Source organism: Myxine glutinosa, chromosome 5, assembly GCF_964187855.1.
Source record: "Myxine glutinosa chromosome 5, kmMyxGlut1.1, whole genome shotgun sequence".
Lineage (NCBI taxonomy): Eukaryota > Metazoa > Chordata > Myxini > Myxiniformes > Myxinidae > Myxine > Myxine glutinosa.
This window is the reverse complement of record NC_136265.1, coordinates 16,594,894-16,611,825: the sequence shown is the minus strand read 5'-3', so window position 1 is coordinate 16,611,825 and position 16,932 is coordinate 16,594,894. Positions and strand designations below refer to the sequence as shown.

The 16,932-nt window shown below is 44.6% G+C and overlaps 2 protein-coding genes across 2 annotated transcripts in view; one reads left to right on the top strand and one right to left on the bottom strand.

Annotated features, from left to right (window-relative positions):
* Positions 1–3,542: 3,542 nt before the first annotated feature.
* On the top strand, positions 3,543–9,904 carry LOC137427903 (cyclic AMP-dependent transcription factor ATF-4). The gene is made up of 3 exons (XM_068117713.2): positions 3,543–3,705; positions 8,128–8,337; positions 8,455–9,904. The coding sequence occupies exons 2-3, from the start codon at positions 8,187–8,189 to the stop codon at positions 9,207–9,209; spliced, it is 906 nt and encodes a 301-aa protein (XP_067973814.2). The 5' UTR covers positions 3,543–3,705; positions 8,128–8,186; the 3' UTR covers positions 9,210–9,904.
* A 3,816-nt stretch (positions 9,905–13,720) lies between these two features.
* LOC137427904 (BAI1-associated protein 3) overlaps positions 13,721–16,932 on the bottom strand; it is a 230,524-nt gene continuing 227,312 nt past the window's right edge. Inside the window, exons 33-34 of the mRNA XM_068117714.2 lie at positions 15,749–15,948; positions 13,721–14,696 (exon numbers count right to left, since the gene is read on the bottom strand). Coding sequence (XP_067973815.1) covers positions 14,593–14,696; positions 15,749–15,948 — 304 coding nt within the window. The 3' untranslated portion in view covers positions 13,721–14,592. The remainder of the gene's footprint in view (positions 14,697–15,748; positions 15,949–16,932) is intronic.

The following is a 16,932-nucleotide window of genomic DNA, read 5'->3' as shown; positions in this document are numbered from 1 at the left end:
CCGTCAAGACATCAAGACCAACCTCATCTCCATCTCATCTGCTCCATCATTTGAACACCTGGCTTTAAAACTCTCTGGTCACACGCAGTCAGTCATGGCTGTCGTCTACCGCCCTCCCAAACCACACCCATCATTCCTGTCTGACTTCTCCTACTTTCTGACCCAGCTATGTTCCCTCTCCCCCTCAATCCTCCTCCTTGGTGATTTCAATATCCACATGGACTCCACTGACTCCACAATAACCACTGACTTCACTGATTTACTCACCTGCTTTAACCTCACTCAACATGTCGACTTTCCTACCCATATCCGTGGTCACATTTTGGACCTTGTCTGCTCCACTGGATTAAATTTGCACCATCTCTATGGCTCCGACCTCACCCTCTCTGACCACTTAGCCATCACTCTGACCATCAACATCCCCGCCCCAACACCAAGGCATTATCGCACAATCAACTTCCGTAAGCTAAACGCTCTTTCACCTACCTCATTCTCATCCACCCTCTCTGAAAAAATGTCCACTTCTCCCTTCATTGACCTCCACACCCCTTCCGACCTCACTGACTACTACAACCACACTCTCTCCTCCTGCCTTGACCAGCTTGCGCCTGTAAAAACCAAAACAGTTTCTTTCACCCATTCTGCTCCCTGGTTTACCCCTGAACTCCACCTGATGAAAACTCGTGCTCGCCAACTTGAAAGACTCCGCAATAAAACGGGTCTCACAGTTCACTCCCAAGCCTACAAGGACCACATACAACACTACAAAGATGCCCTCTCCCGCGCCCGCTCTGCCTACTACTCTCAAATTATCCACTCTGGCTCCGGAAACCCAAAAGCACTCTTCTCGACAATAAACAAACTCCTCCGCCCCCTGAACACCACCACCCAGTCATTCACAGTAGACAACTGCATCTCCTTCCTCTCTTTCTTCCAACGCAAAATTGACAACATCTACAACAGCTTGACCACCGCCGCACCCGCTCCCCCTCCAACCACCTGCCCCCCCTTGTCCTGCCATCCCCTGTCTCGGTTCTCCCCAATCTCTCCTACTGACCTCTCTGAACTCCTCATAGGAATGAAAACTGCCACCTGCACTCTTGACCCCATCCCCTCCAGCTTTGTCAAAGCCTCCCTCCCTGCTCTCTCTCCACTTATCATTGCAACAATAAACTCCTCCCTGTCTACAGGCATCGTCCCACCTTCCCTCAAAATTGCTGCTGTTACCCCCATTCTAAAAAAACCTGGTCTAAACCCTGACACCCTAAACAACTTCAGACCCATCTCCAACCTACCCTTTCTGTCAAAAGTTTTGGAACGCGCTGTAGCCACTCAACTCAAACATCATCTCTCTGCCAATAACTTGTATGAAACATTCCAATCCGGATTCCGCTCCAACCACAGTACTGAAACTGCTCTCCTCAAAATCACCAACGACCTTCTCCTCTCCTCTGACGCTGGCAACCTCAACATTCTCGTCCTCCTCGACCTCAGCGCTGCCTTTGACACCATCGATCACACTATCCTCCTCACCCGACTTGAATCCACCTTTAACGTCACCGGCACTGCCCTCTCTTGGATTAAATCATACCTCTCTGACAGATGCCAGTTCATCTCCATCAATAACTGCAAATCCCCCACTGCTCCCCTCCCCCAAGGTGTCCCCCAAGGTTCAGTTCTTGGCCCCCTCCTCTTCATCCTTTACCTGTCCCCGCTCGGTCACTTAATCCGCCGTCATGGTCTCCAATTCCACTGCTTCGCCGATGACATCCAGCTTTTCATCTCCACCAAGTCCGTCTCCACCGACACCCACTCTATCCTGACAAACTGCATCACTGAAATAAAATCCTGGCTTCAAATCAACTTCCTCAAGCTTAACTGTGATAAATCTGAAATAATCATCATTGGCCCAAAAACGCTCACAAAATCCACCCATAACTTTGCCCTCAACATCGACGGTATCCCAGTATCCACCTCCCCTCACATCCGGAATCTTGGCGTCATCTTTGACCAAACCCTTTCCTTCGACAAATACACTAAACAGATCACAAAGTCAGCCTTCTTTCACCTGAAAAACATTGCCCGTCTCCGCTCATCCCTCTCCTCCACGGCTGCAGAAACCCTCATCCACGCCTTCATCACCTCCCGTCTGGACTACTGCAATAGCCTCCTCTATGGTTCACCCTCAAAAATCACCAATAAACTCCAATACATTCAGAACTCCGCTGCCCGTCTACTCACTCATTCCCGGACCCGTGACCACATCACCCCCGTCCTTTACAAGCTTCACTGGCTCCCCATCCCCCAGAGAATCCAGTACAAAATCCTCCTCTTGACATACAAAGCCCTCCATAACCTGGCCCCATCCTACCTGGCTGACCTCCTCTCCAGACACACTCCCACCCGCAATCTCCGCTCTGCTGGTACCAACCTCCTGACCCCCTCCATCCGGACCAAATTCAGATCCTGGGGGGACAGGGCCTTCTCCATCGCTGCTCCCACCCTCTGGAACTCACTACCTCACACCATCAGAGACTCCTCCTCACTCACCACATTCAAAACATCACTAAAGACCCACCTGTTCAACGCTGCATTCAACATTCAACCCACAGCATTTAACCCCTGACTATCTCTTCTCCTTCTCCCTCCTTTTGCTTTAAATATTTCCCTATTGATTCTTGTCTTGTCTTTTTGATTCTTGTCTTATATATATGCCGTATATCGCTGCTGTTTGTTTTCTTGATTCTTGTCTTTTTGCAATTGTTGTTTTCATGTATTGTTATGCATTATGTTTTCCACTCTGTCAAAGCGCCTTTGGGCTTCTGGAAAAGCGCTATACAAAATAAATGAATTATTATTATTATTATTATTAGTCTGAGTCCAGGAAACTCCCCCCCCCCCTCCCCCCCGCCCCCCTCCTCTCCTCCTCCCTGTTTTATTTCACTATCCCATACAGTATTTCTGTTGGATTTACTATCACATCCAGTATTATTTCATAAAACATGTCGCGCCCCGATCGTGGCCTAGCCGTGTATACAAATGAGTTTAAACTGACGTCACCCAAAGAAACAGCCATGACCTTTCTCATAATATAAAAGACGAGGGTGATTTATGCAAGCTTGCTTCTAATTAGTGTAGAAAAGCCAATGACAAAAAACATTTCTGGCCTCTACTAACCAGTAAATCCCGCACTTTATGGGTTAGGTTGATGTCCTTGTGCCGGAAAGGCAAAACCTCGGCCGGAAACTTGTCTGGACCCCACCCGTGTGACGTAATATAGGACGTGTCGCTGGCTGTTTCCAGGCAATCCGAACGAGGCGCTCATCGCGCAGCGTAAGCGATGACGTCAACACGCATTCGTCGTGAATGTGTATCCATTCATACTGGAAACGATGGAAAAGGTAGAACTTGAAGAAACAACTTTAAATAGATCTAGCTTTGTCAATATTTTAAAACAAGAGGGTATTCGTTCATTTTAATGACTCATTGCAAATATTTTTTAATGACTTACAATCTGAACTAGTTTTCTCCGTGCGCGGATTGATACAACCGGTGACGTATATAAAGCCGTGTGGCTCACACATCGCGGCTCGCGCCTTTCTCTCTTTCAGCGTGGTTTGTGTTTTTATTGAAGCGTACCTGGCACGATGGCAAACTGATCTACCTGCGCAAGCAGTGTCACCCTCCGTCCACAGCAAATATGGAGTAAGTACACACGGCTTCTCTCGTCGATTGCCGATTAAAATGTCATTTCATGGTTTCTTTTGTTTTAACCCAATTTGACCCGAAACGCCTCGTACGGTCCAATTCGGTGCGGGTTTTACTCGTCTGGGTTGTGGTTCGGAAGCGATCGGTTCCTTTGACTCGGGGTTTGTCTGCGACCATTGCGCAAGATGGCGCGCAATGCGTGGCCCGCTTACGGGGTGACGTCATGACGCATACTTCCTCCAATCCCGTTTCCTTACAAATACAAGGAATGTCGACACAGGAGGCCATCCAGCTTGAGTAAAGCTTACCAACTTATGGCTTATCCGTACTCTAACCTTAAAGGAAGGAGGCGGCATGAACCATTTAAAAATTGTGTTGGTTATGGCTCGGACGGGGTTCGAACCACCGACCTCCCGGACCCGGAGCGGTCGCTCTGACGAGCGGTCAGTTTAAACTTATTTGTATACAAATAGTGCTGAGAACACGCCCATGTAATGACCATATTTGGTAGGATCACGATGGAGGCCCACCCCCCTTTATGGGTTAAATATTGACCGAGTTTCCATCTGCAAACGGAATCGTTCGGTCTGTGACGATTTGTGCCTCCATCTTGCATTTTCACTTCCGAAGACACTAATTAATGGTTTATATGAAATGATTAACCTCGTACTAAGATTCGGCAATATGTATGTGTACAAGTTATAAAATGTTACGCTGGAGGGACCTGAGGGCTAATCAATCGTGAGAACAATTAAAACTAGAAAACATCTCAAAATGCAAGCAAAGCCCGTCCGTCCACATCCGCTTTGTACTACAACTAAACTTGACATCAACTAAAAAAAGGAAAATTTGTTAATGGCTGTTCTCCATATTCACATAATAAATGTTTGAAAATTTGATGACAAAAGCTCAAATGTTATTCCCTGGACACACACGCACGCGCGCACACATTCACATATACATTCATACACACACACACACGTACACACACAGACACCATCTCCTGTGTGAGCAGACAGTCTGATGAGTGAAATGATTGAATAACAACCAGGAACGTGATCTTGATCATTAACCCAAAAAACTAATTCTTAAAACTTCAGGTCAATTGGATGAAAATTGACAACTTCATGTGACTTTGACCTTTTGACCAAATTGTTATTGTCTTTTCCATATTTTTATAATACAGCCGTTGAAAATTTCATGGCAAAAGCTGAATGGGTAAACAAAAAAACAAAAAAAAAAATTATATATATATATGCACACTTGGCATTTAATATGGAATATATTTTTTTTCTTAACTTGGGTTTACTTTCTGAACTCAGTATATCAATCTGGTGAGTTAATTTTACCCTTCGGTGATATCTTTGTTGAAAGAACCATGTCACTGATTGTCTTTCACAGCAAGAAGTCAATCACAGGATTATATCACAGGTGGTGTGACAAAATGTAAGGACAGGTACATTTGACGATTGGCTTCACAATCGGGTATATAAGGGTTGTTGCGTTCTGTATTAGTGGAAAACAACGGCTGCACGTCTACAAGAGTTATTTCCGCTTCCTCTGGAGATGGTCCGTCAACTTGACAATGCTGTTTGTCATGGAGTGGTGGCTTTACGAAATTCTGGCATGAAACAGCGTGCTATTGCTCGGCAGTATGGCATCACTCAACGTCAGGTGTCAAAGATCCTGAAACGAAATGCTCAGAGGGGTGTCCCTACTCCAATACCGAGGCCAGGACGTCCACGCAGAACCACAAGGAGAGATGATCGCCAGCTGCACCGGTTAGTCTGCAATGGCCTTACAAGTCAGCTAATCGGCTTAGGGCTGAGTGGCAGCAACTGACAAATGTGTCTGTATCCAGAAGGCTAGTCAACCAACGACTGGTTCAAGCAGGCTATCGTGCCAGGCGTCCCCTGAGAAAGCCACGCCTGACCAGACAACACAGCCAGCGCCGATTGCAGTGGGCCAGAGAGCACCGTCAATGGCAGCCAGGACACTGGAATCACGTGACCTTAAGTGACGAGTCTAGATTTCTGGTCTATCGTCAAGATGGCTGCGTCCGAGTGCGCAGACAAGTGCATGAAGCCCACAACAAAGATTGTATAGTGCCAAGAGTCCAAGCTGGAGGTGGTGGGGTGACCGTTTGGGCTGCTTTTCATGCAGGGGGCAAAACTGACCTGGTTGTTCTGAATGGAAACCTGAACCAGTTCAAGTACAGGGTCATTCTGGAAGAAACATTGCTTCCATTTGCTCGTGCAGCCTTTCGAGGAAACTTTGTCTTCCAAGATAACGATGCACGGCCTCATCGTGCTCGCATGATCCAACACTTTCCTGCTGACCGTGGTGTCGAGCATATGGAGTGGCCTGCCATGTCCCCGGATATGAATCCTATAGAGAACTTGTGGGCAGAATTAACGCGTCAAATCGACAACTTGGACCAGCAGCCGACCTCTGTGCGTGAATTGCAGCAGGCTATTGTCACTGCATGGCAAGCGATTCCTGTCCAAACCTTGGCAAATCTCGTGAACAGCATGCCTCAACGTGTGCGTGCTCTCCTGAATGCTCGTGGGGGTTACACGAAGTACTGAACTGTAATTTTACTGTCCGTAATCCCAGTCATAATTTACCTTTTGTTTTTGTTGAAATTTTTTTTGGCTAATGTGCAAAATAAAGAGATACTTCTGGAAAACGTACATAAGTTTAACACAGTACTGTCCGTGAATTGAGTTCGATATCAGTTTACATCACTTTCAAGGATCAATTTATTTGCTTTGAAATGTCAAATGTGGTTTTTGTTTCTTTTAAAGGTCACATTAACAAAATCTAGAATAATTTCAACATAATTCCAATGAACTTTTGGTTCTAAGTCATCTTGAAAAGTAAGTTCACCCCCACAAAAAAAATATTCCATATTAAATGCCAAGTCTGTATATACACACACACATTACAGCTGTAGACACACACGATTGCAAAACCATGTCGCCAGGAGGACGAGGACGAGGACAAGGAGGAGGAGGAGGAGGAGAAGGAGGTGACTGCTAACTAGAATGAAGTCTATGGCACGTCATCTTAATTCATCATCCTACTCACTAAATGCAGAGTTTAATGATGGCAAAAAGTTCCACGACGAATGATCTAATATCGATTTTTAATTTTTTTTCGTTAAAAGAATCCTGCTTTGCCCCCCTGTGTCCCGAAATCCTCACCATGAACCAGGGATCAAATCCACCAAAATTTGTTAGATTCCGTGCGTCCCCCAATGTTTTTTCCATATACAGTATATAATAAAGTTTCATTTTAAAATGTGCCCATAATTGCATTTTCGGTATTTGACATTTTGACCCCAACGGGTCCAAAAATGATATACTGTCTGACCTTCGTGCCATGTGGTGATCATAACTACAAAGTTTGGAGTTTGGAGAATTTCTACACAACCATTTGGAAGGAGATAACTAGAGATCGACCCTTCCCCTTTACCCCCGGTTTTAAATATTTTTTTCAAAAAATGTGGGGATAACCCGAACGGCACTCGGTAGAACACAAACCTCCACCAGACTGAGTGGTTTACGTTTTGTATCCAACTGATAGGCCGGATCTGTATCCGGACTTGATCCAAAATCAAATCTACTTCTGGTCACCTTACCAACTCTTCCACCAAGTTTTGTCCTAACTTGTCTGACGTTTTGAGATATCGTGCTGTATATCGTTTCTGTCCCTATCACACAATGAATGGTGAAGAATCACTTAGAAAAATTATCGTATCCGGATCTTCACCAAAATCGAACCAATTCGTCCTCGTCACACACCCAACCTACACTATACACAAGTTTTGTCCGTGTCCGGCCATAACTGAGATATCATGAAAACATAACCTTCCGTGGTGGAGATCATGGTCCCTCAACCCCTAATGGTAGAGGAGATTACCCAGATAAAAGATGGTAGAGGAGAAAAGACTCGTGATCGAGCTCCGGACATCTACGTGTGTATCCATCGTGAACAATTACAGTGGAATACATCCGTAATCCATGCCCATGAGTTGCGACACCGTCACCACGGCTGAAGGCCGTCCAAGTGCTGACGTTACAAATCTGTGTTGGTTACAGATTTGTTACAAAACCGACTTCTCTCTGCACATATACATACACACGTACACGTATTCCATTATGCCCGTTGTCTTTGCATATCCTTGTTCATTCACAAAGAATAACGTGGTCTTGATCATCGAATGATTAAAGTTCCGTCTTGGTTTGAATCGTACAACAGTTGATGAACCTCACCATAGGGAACGACACCACACGACGTTTGACTTAGTCGTACATGGGGAGACTTGAAGTTTCAGGAAAGGATCAAGAGGTGATGCAGTAATTTTTTTTCCCTTCTTCTTCCTCCCTATTGACTCATTATAACATGTTGTTCCAGGTCCCATTATGGTTTATTTACTATCACTCTAAGTGGAAGAACAAGTATATCGCTGTCCTATGATGGAGGACATTTTGGCTATGATGTCGGAGGAGTTTTGCGGGGTCCGCCCTGGCTCTCTCTCCTTGCTGGATGATTGTGGCGGGTACTGGGGAAGGTCGGAGGTTCATGATGGCGACAGTTTGACGGATGAGGATGGAGAAATATTGGGTAAGTGATTTCATTGCAAAATCTTAGAGATACGACTTCCTGAATTGTCCCTTCCCTATTTTATTGTATATAGCAAGTCGGAACTGTTTGTATATCAAGTGTACTTGTCGTCCATAGATTTCAGCAGGATGCTGTGGCCAGAGAACGACACTTCCTTTCTACAGAGTACTGCACCCTTTGCTGACTTCACGTTGCCTTTTGGTGAATATTTTCTCGAATCGTTTTCAGATGAAATTCCCCCAGATCCAGTTTCCCCCGAACAGGTAGCCCCTTGCAGCCCTCTGCCAATAGCCAAACTTCCTGAGATAGACGAAATGGGTTCGGTATTATTGCACCCTATGAGTTCCTCGTTGACCGATGATCTTGAAACGGAGTGTTCCAGCCCCTCCACTGGCGGTGTTCCCATGAGCTTGAGTCTTCCCGCCGATGCGTTGGATGTTACAGACGTCCGCGATGTTTCCGACCCCTTGCCGAAAGTCGATCCACCGGTTGTCGTATCAGAAGTCGAGCGGGGTCTGCCGGCTCAAATGAAATCGCCAACACGGAAAGGTGGGAAGTCTTGGCGGAAACTCACGGGGATGCATGCAATCGTGAAATGCGAGGAAAGCGATTTTCAGTGCGACCTCAAGGTGGCTAGGTCCCCTGGTGATCGTCGGTTAAAGAAAATGGAGCAGAACAAGACCGCGGCGCTGCGATACAGACAACGTAAACGCCAGGAGTGCGAGGCGGTGTCTGTGGAGCAAGAAGAGTTAGAAAGTCGCAATCGTGAGCTCCATAGTAAAGCGGACGCGTTGTCGCGTGAGCTTCACTACCTGCGTGACCTAATGATGGAGGTAGAGAAGGCCAAACGGTGTCAAAAGGCAAATCCCTGAGCCCAGTGGCTGCTTTATTCTCGATGTTTGTGAACGTGTTGTTATCTTGAAGGGGTTTAATTTTTTTGGTCTATACTCTGCTGTCTTGAAATGAACAATTTCCTGTCCCCAGTACCTTGTCTCAGCTACCTTTTGGTGGTATATACTTGTTTTAGTTTTGGGGTTGGGTGGTTCAGTGTAGCTTTTTTTTTTTCTTTTTTTTTTTTTTTTTTGTATACAAGATCGAGGCTCGTGAAAGAGCGAACATTAATCACACAGAAAGACAAACAGACACACAAAACAAATAACATCGGGAGCGGTAGACAAGATGGGGAGAGAGGGGGAAGGACACAAACACAACATTTGAGAGCAGGGACCGAGAGACATGGAGACATCGAGAGAACTGTGGGAGGGAGAGGGCTTTGGGGGGGAGGCATGGGAAGGGGGGGGGGGGGGGTGGGAGAGGTAATGGACATATGGACACATATAGCTTGTATTTAAAAATCAAAATGAAAGATCCAGCTTAGACGCGGACATGATTAACCAGCACACCTTGGTTGCAGACTGAAGATGTCCGTCGAAACCTCTGCTAGTGCTGTCTTCACGTTTGCTTTGTGAATAGGAGTTGTTTTTGAGCTTGTCGGTCATGCTCATGATTGGCTAGTTGTGTCGTGATTAATATTTGTGTGAAATTACTAATAAACACATTGAACCAATCTTTGGGTTACAGGTGGGACATTCTTTAGAGTTGAAAGTTATTTTTGGGGAGGTCCAAGGTGCCTTGGGCCTAAGGAAAGACACAACTGGTTTGTGCACATTATTATCTTCCCCTTGCTATGGCAGGTGGGTAGTTTGTAGACGTCAATTGAACACTTTGAATTGTTCTACAAGATGAACTTCGTATGTTAAATGTCGCAAGACAACTTTTACAGCCTGGCCTACTAAGATTCTCTTCAAATCGCTTCCACCAAAATGGTTTTTGAAGGACATATGACCTTTGACTTGTTGAACCCAAAATTGAATCGGTTGGTTTTTGTATCGCAGTCCACACCTGTGCCAAGTTTGGTTGAAATCCCTTTGGTTCACAAGTTAGTGGTGAATTTTTTTAAATTATAGATCACATGACCATAAACCTTGTGACCCCAAAATCGAATCGGTTTGTCTTTGCATCATAGTACTGTACATACTTTTACCATGTTTGGTCAAAATACCTTCAACAAAACTAGTGACAGCCGGACGGACAACCCGCAAACAATGCATCCGGCTGTGTAGGCATGAAAACTCTGCATCAATGGTGTGGCGAATTGGACACGAGCAGTGGAATGGACGACCAGGAAAATGAAAGGGAGGAAAGTGGTAACCTACCTTATGAGTCAGAGGGTTGGTTTAATGGGCAGGAACAAGATGGGAGATTATGGATAGATAATGAGATGGGAGATGACATGAGAAGCTTATGCTCTACTTGCTTAAAGACTTGAAAGGAAGAGTAAAATTGCACAATTTCTGGAAAGTAGTTCCATGAACAGAAAAAGAACAAAATAGTTTAGGTGTGCGGAGATTAACCAGGAAGGGGTTGCTGAAAGAACACGGCGGTTAGAGGATCTGGGGATTGGTCAGAAGAGCGAGAGAGTAGAGGAAGCTAGACCGCTATCAGCGAAAAACAGACCACCGACGTCTGTAATCTGAGAGCAATAGGCCTTTTGCTTCGGACTCGTGGTCAGAGATTCAAATAAGAGACCTTCAGATTCCAATTATTCCAGGAATGCCGTGATGCTGGGGCACCAACCCACATGGGAGAGCAGTACTCCATTGAGCTACTGACAAAGGCCTTGTCGACTGTTGAGTGGTTACTGATCAAGGAATGACGTGCAATGATGGATGATGCCCAGGTTGTGGCTGGTTTTGGAGAAGGCAAGTTGTATAATAAGTGTTCGAAAACAAACTTTGCCCTTCAACTGGTAACACGGACAGATAAACATGAAGTTCCATCACAATCAGCATCTAGTCTCAGGCCAAAGATGCAGTAGTACGGTACTTGACTGAAACTGCTACAACATTTCAGGGACTGTCTCCATATTATTTGGGCTGGCAAGATGGCCTATTGGTATGCACATTTGTTTTCGAGTCGTCTTGCCTGGGTCCGAACCTCGGCCTAGCTATAAACTCTCATGCCGGTGTTTCACAGGCAGGACAATTCATAAATGCGTGTACCACCATCCCTCGGATGGACGTTAAACAGCGTCCCATCTGCCAGCATGAGGTGGTGGACTCTAAAGATGTCATTGTGTCCTTCAAAGAGGATACAAACTCCCCCCCACAGTTAAAAACCCCATGCCAATATAATTGTGCTCCCAAGCCAATGGAACTCTGTAAAACCAAAAGGTCAGGTTCGAGTTCAATTTATTACTCTGCGCTCGCGAAGCAAAAAGTGGGGTTAAGCATTCAGTTACGTACGTGTCTTGTGCTGTACATGTCTGCATTTTAAAAATTCATTTTCTCGGCAAACGTTGGTCCGATTGACATGAAATTTTCACCAAAGGAGCGCCTCCACCTGTAGAATATTTTAATGATTATGACGTCATAGGTCACGTGGTACAGGCGCCGTCTTGGAAAAACTTTGCACCTCTATCTCTGAAACCTCCATGGGAAAAATTGAAACATGGCTCATTATCAAGTACTCCCCATGGGGAATAAGATATGTTAATGATGTCATCGGTGCCTTCGTATCGGTGACGTCATAATTCGATAAGTACAACACTTATCTGATCATTATTAAAAAAAATTCAGCAACTGTTGGTCTGATGGACACAATTTTCATCATAGGAGCACCTCCTTTAGAATATTTTAATGGTAATCATGACATCATAGGTCATGTGGTACAGGCGCCATCTTGGAAAAACCAACATGTTGCACCACTATATCTCCAAAACCGCTCTATGGAAAAAATTGAAACATGGCTCATTGTAAAGAACTCCATATGGAGAATAGGTGGCGTTAACGATGACCTAATAATTCGACAGGGACGATGTTTAGTCTGATCAGTTTGAAATGTATTGAGTGTGATCTCTGCAACAATTATATTAGAGAATATAAATTTATGATGTCATCGCTCACGTAGTCTGGCAGCCATATTGGATCAAAGAAAAAAAATGTTCAAAAACAGAAGAGTTGGCTCGCAACAAGTTGACTGCACAGGGTAAGTATTCTTTGAATACCATCGAGTATTCTAGTTTATCAAGGTGTTCAAATATTATTCATGATTATTTGCTTTCCTCTCCGTACCTTTATTTCATGATAGAAGACATGTTGTTCAGTCTTCAAATGTACACCAGAGGCCTGCAAGTAACAACCCAAATGGTGACCGATTTTTATTCGTCGACGGAGGCGTTATGTTTTCAGGTTGTCTGTCAGTCTGTGATAAGTTTTCGTTACTGCGATAACGATAACTTGAGAACGACTGAAGTGATACAATTCAAACTTGGTACAAGGATGTATCATGATGTAAAGATCAACTGATTAGATTTTGGGGTCAAAGGTCAAATGCTAGATATCTCAGGTAAAATTCTGTTACCGAGCCAACTTGTGAACCAGCAATGGGATTTTCACCAAACTTGGTATTATTATATATTATGACGCAAAGATAAACGGATTCGATTTTAGGGTCAAGAGGTCAAAGATCAGAGGTCATGTTAAGTTACAATTATTTCGTTACCGTGAAAACTTCACAATGGCTGAAGGGATCTTAGTCAAACTTGGTGCAGGTATGTATAATGATGTAAAGATGAACTGATTAGATTTTGGGGTCACAAGGTCAGAGGTCATTAGGTAAAAATCCTGTTACCACAATAACTTGTGAAGCAGTGATGGGATTCTGACCAAAGTTGGTATAAGTATATATGATGCAAAGATTAACTGATTGGATTATGGCATCAACAAGTCAGAGGTCATGTCAGGTAAAAATGTGATCACTTGAGAACAGTTGAATGGATTTAAATCAAACTTGGTAAAAGTATTATATTGATGTAATAATGTAGGTAGAGGCATATCAGGTGACGACGAAGAGTATTCTAGTTTGAGGGTAGAATTGTGGGTGGAGTGAGTCAGGTCAGTGAAGCTCTGCCCTGGACTGACACAGACTGGAGAATAAGATTATATATATATATATATATATATATATATATATATATATATATATATATATATATATATATATATATATATACACATACATATATATATATATATATATATATATACATACATCTGTGATAGTTTTGAATGTATAGATTATGAAGTTTGACCCATTTTAAATTGGCACATGGCTTTGTGTTACCATGATCACTTTTGATAATGATCCATGTGAATGCTTTGGAAAAAGAGGAAACAGCCCGTCGTGTGACCGAGGCCTGAGAAATGGCCACAAGAGCCGATCGTGGAAGAACAGGTGACGTGACACAGACTTGCAACACAGAAGTGCCGTACGATTTGTGGTACCTTCCAGGTTCATAAGAAAAGCACGACCAATCACATCATACTCGTCGTGGAGGTCAAGCGTCTCCATTTTTACTCGTGACAATTAACATCTTAAACGTCACACTTTTCAGTTTGCACAATATCTTGACCACGAGGGTGAACACAAATCTTGAAGAAAAAAAACCAAAAACAAAAAACTAGCACGTGCAATGTCGACCTTTGTCGACGTTTTAACACTGAAAGGCAGAGTTGTTTTAACAAAGCTAATTTCCGGAAAAGAATAATCGCCGAACATGAAGCTGAGCGATCCTCGCCATCAGCGTGGGAAAAAACAGGTGGAAATCTGCGGGTTATTTTTTCACGACATATCAACGACACAAAGCCGACGCAATTATAACAGTCCATAGTAAACAAATGGTACAGGTAACGTGTGTGACGTTCACTACACTCACACTCGACGCGATTGTCGCACTGCTCCCGGCTCGTTGGCCCATCTAGCATGGAGTCGGAACACGATAGCTACAGTCGTCACTAGATGTGCTGATGGTGTCACGTTGAGTGGAGAAAGCCATGGCAGTGGGACGTCGCACAACTACACAACTTAAGCGTATAAATAGAAGCGGTGAGAACAAGGCACGCTCAAAATGGTCTTTTCCTTTACAAATGTCGGTGAGCCTGTGACCACGGGCCGGGTTCGGCTATCCGTGTGGAAATGTGGCGATGGATAACCGAGCGATGAGCATTTCCTGTAAAAATGTCAACTCCACATCAAGCAGGAAACACAAACAAGTCAAATGATGGTAAAATACTCAACAACATGTTCTCTAGCATGAAACATTTTTCCGAATGTTATCGCTTCAGATGTTTCAACTTGCAATTTTAGCGAATAATTCGTCGCTGTCCAAAAAGACACGCGGTGTGCATCAGTCACCTACTGATCCAGAGCACCGCTCATCAGACCTTTCCGCCTCTTGATGAAATCTTGAGCCTCTCGGTCGGACTCCCTCTCCTCCAGGATCTTCAGAACCCGGCTCTCTGCAGTATAGACAAAGGTTGACAAACAACGGGACACAAATCAAACCTAAAAGCAAACGCTTTACAAACCTTCCCAGGGGATGTTCAGTAACCTAAGTTTGTCTGTCAAAATAGGCTTTTTGAGAAGAAGAAGAACCACCTTTAGAGGCCATTTCCCCCCGCAGAGCAGGGGTTGCCCTTTTTCGGGCACCGTGGTCCCCTTTTTGAAGCAATGTTTTATGGCCGGATGCCCTTCCTGCCGCCAACCCTGTTGGTCACCTCTTGCGACACACAGGGAATTACCAGTGAACTGGTACTCAATTTGCCGACCTCGGAAGGATGACGGGCTGAGTCAACCCCCCTGGCGTTAATTCAGCGATCGACCGGGATTCACACCAGGATCCCAAGCCAGCACCCGAACCGCTAAGCCAACACCAGGGTTTTTTTTGAGGAGCTTGAAAGTTATTATTTCTTCACCAGCACCAGGTCGACATACAAGCAAAGTCGTCTAGTGCTACTACTACGACTACTAACACTACTACTAACTACAACTAACTACTACTACTACTACTACTACTACTAACTACTACTGCTAACACTACTACTGCTAACTACTACTACTACTACTAACAACTACTAGCAACTACTACAAATACTACTAACTACTACTAACACTACTGCTACTAACACTACTACTACTAACTACTACTACTGCTACTAACACTACTACTACTAACACTACTACTGCTACTAACTACTACTGCTAACTACTACTACTTACTACTAACACTACTACTACTACTAACTACGGCTAACACTACTACTGCTAACACTACTGCTACTACTACTACCACTACTACTACTACTAACTACTGCTAACACTACTACTACTACGGACTACTACTAACTACAAACTACGACTACTATTTTAACGATCCACCTGGAAGGTAGTTTAAATCTGGGTCAAGATTCGAACCCTGACAGGATCTGAGTGCACATACCTCTACGCTTAAGGTATCCTAGCAGCCATAGGTACGTGAGCGTTAGGTCCAAACTTGTCACAACTTGCTGACCTTGTGGTTGTGACAAGGGCAGAGAGAAAAGTGGTGGCCGTGCGGTCATTGCACCGCCGACGTGCCCCCCGAAGCCGGTCATCGTGGCCAAACTGATGCAAGCCTCGCCCGCGAAGTCGTTCCTCGAAAGCCAGTCGTGATCCATGACCATGAATAGGATGCAAGCGCCTTTCTTTCTGCAGCAATCTGGAGGAACGGTGCTGTTGTGGGGAGCGAGGAGACAACGGTCATGACTTGTGTCCACTTTTCATGCCATGAACAAAAGATCGATTCTGAATTAGCTCGTTTTATTGGGCAATTTAGCCAAAGCTCAATTCGATTCACGATTTTCGATGCTTCGACTCGTGGTGAAAGCTATTTTGGGTACATTTTAGTCCCTCGTGATTATTCATCCAAAGAAATGTCAGGCAACTTCATTCACCGAGGGGTCATCATCGACGTTCGTGTGCAGCATGTGGGCATTAATTAGTTAAATTAATTAATATTGCAGAAACACGGAATGCAGCTTCAGTTCCTGTGTACTCTGCTTCCTGTGTTCCTGTGTGCAGTTCCTGTGTACTCTGCTTCCTGTGTACCTGTGTACAGTTCCTGTGTACTCTGCTTCCTGTGTACTCTGCTTCCTGTGTTCCTGTGTACTCTGCTTCCTGTGTTCCTGTGTACTCCGCTTCCTGTGTTCCAGTGTGCAGTTCCTGTGTTCTCTGCTTCCTGTGTTCCTGTGTACTCTGCTTCTACATACAGCTCCCTGTAGGTTTAGGTAGGAATTTCGAATTTGGTCATGGTGCCGACGATATAGCTCGCCTACTCAAAGGACACCTTGAGATCCTTATCATCCATGTCCACTTTAATGTCCATCTGAGGGACGGCGCACACATCGACGCCTCGCCTTGCAGTTTATAGCCGAATCGGGATTCCAACCCAGACTAGACAGCTAATAATTAGAGGTGAGGGCACACGGCTATCGTGCCAGCCTTCCAAAGCGTTATCCGTCAGGTGTACACTTTTTCATTTTTCCTTTGGTGTGCCAAGTCCATATGGGCCTCACACGATAGCAAATCACAGATCCCTATTGCACATACAAACTTTTCCCACCCACTTTTGTTGACGAGGAATAAGGTTGGAAAGTGCAGATTTACAGAATATTATTTAGAGAAGTTTAGAGAATTTCAAAATAAGAAGCGACGACA